Source organism: Psammomys obesus, unplaced genomic scaffold (genome assembly GCF_907164565.1).
Source record: "Psammomys obesus unplaced genomic scaffold, mPsaObe1.curated_primary_1811, whole genome shotgun sequence".
Taxonomy (NCBI): domain Eukaryota; kingdom Metazoa; phylum Chordata; class Mammalia; order Rodentia; family Muridae; genus Psammomys; species Psammomys obesus.
Window position 1 is genome coordinate 12532903 of NW_026596244.1, and position 10620 is coordinate 12543522.

The 10620-nt window shown below is 44.9% G+C and overlaps 2 protein-coding genes across 4 annotated transcripts in view; one reads left to right on the plus strand and one right to left on the minus strand.

Annotated features, from left to right (window-relative positions):
- Positions 1 to 6434, minus strand: part of Arfip1 (ADP ribosylation factor interacting protein 1) — a 64022-nt gene extending 57588 nt beyond the window's left edge. The window contains exon 1 of one of the 3 annotated variants that reach the window (XM_055596505.1): positions 6362 to 6434. Coding sequence is in view for 1 of the 3 variants with exons in the window: in XM_055596504.1 (XP_055452479.1) it covers positions 2889 to 2900 (12 nt within the window). In the remaining 2 variants the exon portion in view is untranslated. Of the gene's footprint in view, positions 1 to 2888; positions 2910 to 6361 lie in introns of those variants that run through there. The other 2 variants (XM_055596502.1, XM_055596504.1) reach the window with 2 other exon arrangements.
- LOC129668534 (translation initiation factor IF-2-like) lies at positions 6085 to 10620 on the plus strand. Its single transcript, XM_055596561.1, has 5 exons — positions 6085 to 6302; positions 6374 to 7856; positions 8406 to 8907; positions 9715 to 9935; positions 10352 to 10620. The coding sequence occupies exons 1-2, from the start codon at positions 6085 to 6087 to the stop codon at positions 7197 to 7199; spliced, it is 1044 nt and encodes a 347-aa protein (XP_055452536.1). The 3' UTR covers positions 7200 to 7856; positions 8406 to 8907; positions 9715 to 9935; positions 10352 to 10620.

Genomic DNA, 10620 nt, shown 5'->3' on the forward strand with positions numbered 1-10620 from the left:
AAAAAAAAAAAAAAAAAAAAAAAAAAAAAAAAAAAAAAAAAAAAAATCCTTTCTTTACAGAACAATGAAAATTATACTGAACTGAAAGTGGCTTTCCATACAACAAACTATATTCCTTTTCATAACCAAACAAAAACAAAACTTCTATCTTTATATCAACAACTATCCTGTAACTGTTTTGATAGCTGTTAATCTTTAAACACACCTACATATCCTTTTAGATAGTAATAAATTGAATTCAGATTGCTTATCAAGATGACTGCATCACCCTAGAGCTTCAGAAGTAGAAGGCTTTGGCCAAGTAGAGTTAGTTCTTAATTATGTCATAAATAGAAACAACTGATAAGTTAACCTAACAGTCAACAATAGCCATCCCTACCACCGTAAGCAATCTTGAAAACAGGTAATAAAACCAACTATTTGGAAAAGCCTTTTTCTCTTCCCCACTGTGTTACAGAGAAAGCAATGCAACTGAAAGTGACGGGATTCTCAAAACTACATTACTCTCTAAAAAGAAAACTATCTGTAAGTGAGTGCTAAATTATTCAGTTGTGTGTGGCCCTTCACAGACGGCTACCTGGGTTCTAGCATATTAGCAGTGAAGCCAACCAAGAATCAACAACACTACAGTGTTTGCTATTTGCTGTATTTGGTTTCATTCCAAGATCCAACAACTTATTTGTTACTTGATATTATAGATATGAATTGCTTTTCTCCCTTAGTAATCAATAATTGGAAAACTACTAAGCTCCCCAAAACCATATCAAATAAACCCTCTCAAAATTCACAGGCAGAAATTCATTAGAAAAAGCACTTATGGTAAAGTAAGCAGCTTAATATAAACAGATACAGATCATCACATCAGAATGCTTATACACATAAGTTATATGGCAGCATACAGAAACATGTTTTCTTACTCTATCTCCTGAGAGGCCCTAGAAGCAATGACACCCAATGTCCTCAGCAATGGGAACACACAGCCCAGATACTGGTTTCTAATAGCATTTTTCAATAAGAGAGTGGTCGCTCCTAGGAGAATGGACAGTTCTGGGACCAAAGCAAGTAATATGGTAGATGAGCCAGGAGCATCTTGTAGAACAGAAATTAAAACCAAATGCACAACCACAAAAAAAAAAAAAAAAAAAATGTTTAAAAAAAAAAAGATCAATCCTCATAATATCAAGGATATTTCAAGCAATCAATTAAAAAGGCTGGAACAACTAGAGTAATAAAAAGCAGTGAATTATAGCCCAAAATGCACGTGTACTCATTTGTCAAAGCAGACGCAGAGTGCGGAGGCTGCTGAGCTGTTGACAGAGTATGTACTGCTCTCACAAGACTGGAGATGGGGCCCGACACTCACGCCAGGAACCTCACAACCACCCGGACTCCAGCTCTAGGGACTGAAGGCTACGGACACCTGTGCTACACACGTGCACAAACCAATACACAGACGCACACATAGAACTTAAAATAATAAATAATAATAAATGTGGTAGAAATGACTGAATCAATCAGTAAACAAAGAACTTATTTCCAGAAAGCTTATGTGAACACCCCTTCCCTCTAGGAAGTAGAGCACAACTCTCCGCTTCCTTGCACCACAAAAAGAAACTGTCTTCCACAAAAGGCAATATTCAAAGGGAAGGGCTTCACACGAGGAACTCCGCAGTGAACAAATCTGACAAAGCACAACTGACTGTCACAGGTCAACGGTGTAGTCAAGAGTGACAGGCTCTCCTCCCGTGCTAATTGTAAGAAAAACGCTGGATAAATCCTACAAATGCATGTACAGGGTACCTGAACAGTGATCTGCAAAACTATCAGCTCCTCAAAAGCCAGGCTGTGGTGCACACGCCTTTCATCCCAGCACTTGGGACGCAGATGCAGGCAGATCTCACCAGCTGGATCTAGAGCGAGTTCCAGGACAGTCAAAGCTACACAGAGAAACCCTGTCTCGAAAAACCAAAAAGGAAAGAAAAACGGCAATAAAATCTGAGAAATACCAAGATGAAATCCTGGAACAGCAAAAGGACAAGGGAAAAACTGACGCAATGTAAGCGTCACACTAATGAAATCCATCACTAGGAAAATGGGATACACAGGTGGTGCCTTTATATTATCTGTTTAGTAATTCCGTAAGTCTAGCCACGGAATCATCGTAAATAATCTAAAACATTACACTATTTTTAAATCTATTAGTATTTTATTTCTGTGTATTGAGAAACTAGCAATTTAGTTTACAATTTAAGTATTACTATTTTAACTACCATATGTATAACAATTCAAATTCAAAATCTTTTTAAAGAAAAGCACAAAACTATAAGCTGAACTCTTTAATACCAGCAACTTAGAATCATGAGTAAATATCTAGGTATTCAGTCCGGAGCTATGGCACGTACACCTGCATACACACATGAACACAATAAACAGATAAATCATTAATAAATGAATCAGGAGCTAGAAAGACGGCTCACTGGTTTAGAACACTTGCTGCTCTTGAAGAAGACTCAGCAAATAATGTACACATAATAAAGACAAATAGGCACATACATGTACACCAAAATGTAAGTGATTTAAAAACATTTTCAAGGACCAATGGACGACAGCTTGTTTGAGCACAGTTTCACAGAACATGATTCAAGATAAGGCTGAAGAATTATCACTATTCAGTTTTCTTTTTACTCTAAAAGCAATGCAAAGTCACAAAAGGGCTAGGGAGAGAGTGACAATCAGCACATTCATAATAAGTCAATGCTCTCAGGCCAAAGGCAGACAAAATGAAGGACATTTACAAGTTTCAGGCTAGGTGATAGTGTACAAACTAAAGCAGTGCAAGGAAGCAAGGAAAACATATTCAAGAACCATTATAAAGAAAAATTAACTACCTGTTGACACATTTGATATTATAAAGAAGAGGATGTAAGGATTGTTCCACATTTTCAAGACTTTATATGCACAGACAATGCCATCACTCACTGAAAACAGAAAAAAAAAAAGAGCAATGAATGTTTGAGAGGTAGGAAAGGAAGGAAGAAAAATGAGTCTAGTTTTGGATATAGATCTGAGACATCTTTAACTCTCAAGGAAGGATATCAACCAGATAGAAAGGAGAACAGATCTACACTCAAAGGAAACAGAAAACGTATACGCCCTAAGGAAAGCTGACAGTTTTATCCTAGAAAGAGCTAACAGCATAGCAATCCCCAAATATGCAAGAAAATCATTAGACTTAGACTTTGACCATCTGGATTTAGTTAAAAGGCTAAGAGAAAACACAGCTATATTCTGTCATCTAAAACAAAACTGCTAAGCACCACAGGGAAACAGAAACTTTTTACATCTTGGTCCAGTAATATACTAATTATGTAACAGATCATAGCACTTCAACGTTTTGGGCAGGCTGGAAAATGCTGTTAGAAGTGTTCTAAATCTGTGCTGTCCTGAAAGGCAGGCAGCAGCACAGGTGACCACCGGGGCAGTGACATGGGGCTGGTACAACTGAGAAAAGTTTAATCTCAGATAACTTAAGCAGCCACAAGGTTAGACACTACCATGTCAGAATGAAGAGGCTTGGAGCTTCCTAGGGCTACTTCATGTGATCCTCAACTACATTTTGAATTAACTGGGAGGGGACCTGAGACCTGGGAGTGAGAATGGGATACTAGTAGAATTTTTCAATCCATCTGCTTATTACGTGGTTGGAAATTTCATTCCAAGACTCTATAGTGTAAGGCTGGAGAGATGGCTCAGCAGGTGGACTTATGGTTCCAAACTCACTCTGCCAAGGTTAGTTTCACTAACTAACTCCAGCAAACTTGTATCATCTCCAGGGAAGCCCTACCAGCTACCAATCTACAGGCCTTCTACAGATTCTTTTTGTCGTATGTTTCAATATGACATTCAAGCAAACTAACAGAGCAAAAGATCCTTTTCTTAATGTCTAATATCCAATCAAATAAGATATCTCCAACTCATTCTAAAAAAAGTTAATGGAAGTATCCTAGAAGCTTTCTACAGTTACACACCTACAGTCAAATCCGGGCTTTACCAGAATCATTATAAGCAAACTGACTTAACTCTTATTGGGCATTTAGTTTCAGCCTCTTCACCTGTAAAAGTGGTCCTCAACCTTCCTAACGCTGCAACCCTTTAATACAGTTCCTCATATTGTGGTGACCCCAACCATAAACTTATGTTCATTGCCACTTCATAACTGGAATATTGCTACTGCTATGAATTATAATGTAAATAAATATCTGTGTTCCAGATGGTCTTAGACAACCCCTGTGAAAGGGTCTTCAACCCCCAAAGAGGTCATGACCCTACAGATTGAGAACCAGAGAGAGCCACTTCCTAAGGTGGCTGGAGGGGGAGATAATCATGAAGAGCAGTTGGCCTCATGGACACAGCAAGCAAATAAATGCACCTGTCGCTGCGGTGCCATACAGAATCCAGCTTCTGACTCTGCCCTTACGTTACAAGCAACTAGCTCAGCACTGACTGCTCCACCAGCTGAGTACTCCACACTGAGGGAAAACCATGTTGTTGTTTGAAGAGAAGGAGTCGGTTACTTTAGACAAATGATGATAAGCTGTTGAGGTCGCACTGTATGAAATGAGCTTCAAAACCTTACAACTTGCAAACACTTCACAGCAAATCAGGAAGTAAGCACGAATTCCAAGATTTACATTACGCTTGGAAAGAACCTCACTTTCAAGAAACATAATTAAAACAAACAATTATAGAAGAGGAAAGAGAAAGGGTGTTAAAAATTGCCAAAGCCATATGGGCTACATAAAACACCTTTTCCCCCTTCCTTAGAGAAGCCCAAGGCAGCCATCTCCAGTTAAAAACAAGACCATAAAAGCAAAGACAACCGTGACTTCAGTGCTTTCTTCTGAGTTGTACCTAGTGGATTGGGGCTATTTAGTATGCCTTAAATAATGATAAACACATCAGTTTATAAATTCCCTGTATTAGCAAAGCAAAGGGCACAGTCAGCTATCCCTAAAAAGAAACCCCAGACCACAAATCAGGAACTCACTTGGTTCCTTCTGTAGGCCCAGGAAGGAATTTAGAAACACTGCAATTTTGAAGCAGTGAGATTTCAGTACCTGGCTGTAATCCCTGCACTCTACTCTCCTTAACCCCTAAATAAGCCATTTGCAATTTGGGGAAACAACAGCTCCATGAATAAACCATTCCCATTAGCTTCAACAAGACACTAGGCCACTGCTTCCCCCCACCCCTTGGTTTTCCAGACAGGGTTTCTCTATGTAGCCTTGGCTTTCTTAGACTTGATATGTAGACCAGGCTGGACTCGAACTCCCACAGATGCGCCAGCCTCTTTCTCTGAGTGCTGGGATCACAGGCGTGCACCACCACACCCGGCTCAGACCAGCGCTTTTTAATCTTGCAGAACATTATACATGTCTTTTAAGAATTTGATAAAAGAATGCATTTACCCAGAAAACACACATACACACTTTTCACATAATTTCAGTAGTGGGGATAAAAAAAAAAAAAAAAAAAAAAAAAGATTTAAAACAATGGAAAAAAAAAAATCACTGATGTCTCCTGATGCCACTGATGCCCCTCCGGAGGCCCCGACCCAGGAGTAAGGCAAGGGTAATTCAAGAAAAGAGACATCTTACAAAAAAACAAAACAGTTCCGGCAGAGCGTTTAATTCTGAAACTCATAATGGACATATGCCGCTTTCCTAAGTGTTAGACTTGTAGTCAGAAGACAGTGTTAATCACGATGGACGAGGTAAACAAAATATAAGCAAATAAAAACAAGAAAAGTGTAACAGTCACAGCAGTGCTTGGAAAGAGCGGCAAGGAAATGAAACTGTCACCTTCAACGAAGTTCATTAACTGTCAAGTACGAACACAGCGTCACAGTTGGGAAAGCAACACGTTGATGGAAAGCCCTGACATTCTTTCATTCTTTTTTTTTTTTCTCTCTGCCCCCTTCTGATCAGGTAAGAACAGTGTAAGTCCACTGCGGGAGGGACGAACAGAAATCCTGAGAGGGCGACTTAAATGATCTGCAGGAAGTGCAAAGTACGAACTTTGGGCATGAGGAGGGCTCGGGAGGAAGATAAGAACAGCGCCAAGGAAGCAGTACCGGGGGGAAGTCTGTCCTTGCCCACGGTCAGCGCGGCAGAAGGCCGGGCCACCATTTCCCCGTCCAAACCCAGCATTCCTCGGACGCCCCCGCCAGCGCTCAGGCCGGGGACGTTCCAGGCGGGGCTCCCGCGCGAGCGTGCGGCACCCCCGCCGCGGGACGCGGGGAAGCAAGCGCCCGGGACCGCCACCTCCACCCGCGTCCCGTCCGCCGCGGCCCCGCCCTCACCTGCGTGTGAAGCCCGCGGCGCTCGCTCTCCGGGCTCCGCTCTCCGCGCTCGCCGCGCGAACCGGTCGGCGCGGGGCCGGGCGGGCGGAAGCGCGGCCGCCCGGGGGCGGGAGCAGCTGGCGGTCACGGGCCAACCGCCGACGACACCGCACCCGCGGCCTCCCGACCCGGCCCCCGGCGCTGGCTCGCTGGCCGCGGAGCCGGAAGTGAGGAGCCGGAAGTGCGGGGTCCCGGGCCCCGGGCCGCTCTCTCTCCCGAGGCCTGGCGGGGGCTCGCGCCACGTCTCTCTGATGCGCGCGCGTCTCCCGGGGGTGGGCCGGGTCCACTCGACTCCGCCCCGGGCCGCGGCCCGGCCGACTACATCCGGGAACCCGCGCGGGCCGTTGCCGGGGTGACCGGGCTGCGTGCGGAGGACCGCGGCTGCTCCGTGAGGCGCAGCCTTCGGGCCGGGCGTCCCCCGTCCTTTTCCCACACCCTTGGCCCGGCGCCTGGACCGTGGAGATGGCGTAGCCCAGCACCGCGTCGCCACCGCGGAGCCGAAGCTCTGTCGACCGCGGGAGGACGGAGAAGATTATTCCAGCCGCGCGGACGGGACGGGGCAGGGATGGAGCGGAAAGCCGCGGGCCGCGCGGGGCCTGACCCGCTTCCCTGGCGGTCCCGCCAGCCCCGCGGCCAGCGCACCCGGCCAGTCCCTGCAGAAGGACCCGCGAGCGCGCGCGGAGGTCTCTTGTGCTCTCCCGCCCCGCTCGCTCTCCGACGGTGGGCCCGTGGTACTTTTCTGTGTTTGGCCGGCAACCGAGTTCTGCTTCCCTGCCCATCCCCATCACCGCTTCAGTAGACCGTCGCGGTCCTGTCCACAGAAACCGCTCAACTGTTCCTTCTCCCACAGCGCTTCTTGGTCGTTTCCTACCAGCCTTTGGGGTCCTGCAGGAATCCTGCCTATCCCCAGGGGTGCTGGATAGAAATGTGCCAGGGTACATTTCCAAGGAGTTTCAACGTCCCTGCAGTGTCCTTCCCCAGACTGGTTTTAGTGACACTACATACATTTCAAACCTAAGTAACGGTATTGTTTTAGACCGCTAGCACATCAACTCTTGTAAAAACGGTGACAAGCCCAAACATAAATATCTTATAAAGAGCCATTACATTCTAAAATTGACCTATGTATTAAAAATGTATTAACACCAATTCACTCAACCCGTAACTATTCTGTGTCTATTGTGGATTTTCCTCCTCCAAGCCATCCTGAGTTGGAACGCATTACTCTTCGGTAATACTAGAAAGGGGCCCCAGTCAAGCGTACCTCCTGCTGCGATTGCATAGGAACAGAGAAGGACTTGTAGCCAAGGGCGCGTGTTGTCCACAAGGCTTCTGAAGGGCGACTTGGAAAACGGGCCTTAATGCCCTCTTGCGTTTGAATGGTGTGGACAGTGACTACTTGGCAGAACTGGCTGTCTCCTTAAGGACTCTTGATGCTGTCTCTTTGAGCTTGGTGGTACTTGGCTTCTTGACTTGGCTGTTTCTCTTTTAGCAGTGTAGTTTTTTGGGGAACTGCTGATGGTTTTTATGTTGATTCTGGTGGGCTTGGAACTCATGCTAATTTTCCTTGATAAAGATGCTGTTAGCTGAGTCCAGTGAGGTTCTGATATTCCACATGATTAGCCCTTATCCACAGTTTCATGATGGCAAGAATATGATGGGATTAATTAATCTTCCCATGGTTTCTATTGCCCCAAGAGAAATACAAATGTGGGCCCATATTTTTAAAAAGCTGGAATCTGCTTCAATTAGTGATGGGAAACCACCATAAACAAACCCTTCTGAACATCATTTGGACGAAAGGAAGCAGAAACATGTGTCCTTTGGATTTAGGGAAATTTTCACTATTTTTTTTTCTTTTTGTATTACTTGAGATAAGTTTTTTGATACCAAACTTTTAAACCTATCCCTACTTAAATGGAGATGTATTTTCACTTTCCTCCTTTTTTACTTCTTGTCTTCCTCTCCTTTTGTCTTCTCTATTTTCTCCCTTCATGCCCCAAAGACTTCTGCCTGCCCATTCTGCTTAGAAAGACCAGAAGACTCCTACTGCTCTCGTTTGGCACATATAACCAGAGAGGTAAGAAGGAGGACTTGCTGTCACATACAATCGTGACACGGAGGTAATTTGTTCACCTTTGCGAAGGTAGATGCTCTTCATTCCCGGGGCTTGTGGAGAACTTTAATAGCCTGCCTCTCTTTCATTTTATAGTCAGGAAGGGAAGGAGACAACCGATTAGTGGCTAACGTTTGTACTCCATTCTGCATGAGTAGGTTCGGATGTTACATCCTGATTGGTTATCAATGCTATTTTCTCAAGAGCAAGAAATTGCTACATCCAGATCTTGTCTATGAGAAGTCTGATAATGTGGAAAATTCCAGCACTCTTCATCAGCAGGTTCCTCTTCGTGGAGCGGTACTTAAGTTACTGATCACACCGTGTGACCTTCAGGGAACGAAGGCGCTAACAGAGGACACTGTGGAATAGAACACTAAAAAGCTCCCAGGTAAGCCAAGTGGTGGCACACACCTTTAATCCCAAGCACTGGAGAGCGGCTAGTCCTAGTTCCAGACCAGCTACAGAGTGCCAGGGCTACACAGAGAACCCCTGTCTCAAACCCCCTCCAAAAAAAAAAAAAAAAAAAAAAAAAAAGCAGCCTGTGCTTTTTGAGCCTATCCCATCCCTTGCCTGGGCAAATCAGGAGAGTTGACCCTGTTGGTGTGGGCCCAGGAGAGCTGGTGGGCAGACCAACTCAGCTGCCACCAGGCCCAGATTTAGAGCTTTGAGCCCAACATCGATCCCATCTGTGAACTGCTGGAGTTCATGAAGGGGCTGGACCTGCAGAACCAAAGCTGCAGAATGCCACAGGGCAACAACCGGATATCTGAGAGGAGTCCTAGTGAGGATGCAGTGTTGATAGTGCAGCAGAAAACAGAGGATTGAACCCACCCAAGACTCCCTGCAGTCAGCATTCAAAAGTAAAGCTGTTAGGGCAGTAGGTTGTGCTGGGTGACAGACCGCAGCTTCCCTGTGGAGATTTTTGTTTGCTTCTTTTGCTTTCTTTGGAGGGCAGATATGGAGGGACAAGAAGATGAATGAGATTGTGGTTCATGATGTGAAATTCACAAATAATCAATAAAAAGTTCTTTAAAAAACTCTGAGACAGGATGAAAAGTAAAGCTTTCCGGTAGGTGTGTATGACCTCACTCAGTTCTATGTGAAGCGCACTAGGTGAGCTTAGTGGTGTTCCAGCTTTTTGCACGGGGGTCACTTATTTATTGCTTCATTTTATGCCATTTATTATCGATAACAGAGGAGCCTTCTCATGTGACTGGTACTTCTCTGCTGTGGACCTCTGATTGGCCTTGGTGGCATCCTGAATAAATTTGACCTCCCTTCACTAGCATGCAAGGCTGTCCAGTGTCTGGTCCCAGGCTTGCTTTCTGTTATGTAACCCCTTCGACCAAGTCAGTACTCTGTATGCCTGGAGTGAGAGGCTCCTTCAGCCAGCACCCGTCTCGGCACAGAGATGAGGTATGATTACACAGAGCTTCCTAGTGTGTTCCTAGCCCTGTAATTTTTCTGTCTTCTATGTTTTCACTGTCTAGTCTTCTCTGCAGAAATGTTTTTACACCTCTCCCTACCCTTGCACTCCTGCTCACTCACCCTTGGCACTAATCTCAGTTACTGCTTCCATCAGAAACCCATTTTGTCCTCCCTGTGAGAATTTGTTCTTGCCACCTCTTTTCTGAAGCCCTTCATTTGAACCCCTGTTGGTGTGCCTCATACTGGAGACTTGTGTCCGTTTCCCTGTTCCTTAAAAAAAATGATCTAACTTCTGTTACCAGGCTTATATGGCAAGTACTTTAGCTGCCGAGCCATCTCATTGGCTCCATCATGATCCTTTGAGCAGACTGACCTTTGGACTCTTTTTATTATTTCATAACCAGGAAGTTCATAGAACTTGGCTTATAGAAACAAGTTATCTGCTGCACACCACGAAACTTCCAGAAGACCAGCAGCTGCTGCTGTGTAGAGTAGTGATATGGGCATACTCACATGGACAGACTCGCTGTTTAGTTGGGAAAGACAAAAAGTGAGTGCTTTTTCAGCCTGAGAAGTGGTTGGATCTCTGCAGAGAACTGTGAAGTACTGTTAAGAACTCAAAAACTTTCTACCCCGGGTATTCTGAATGGGAAGACTGCCAGCATTGTGTCTC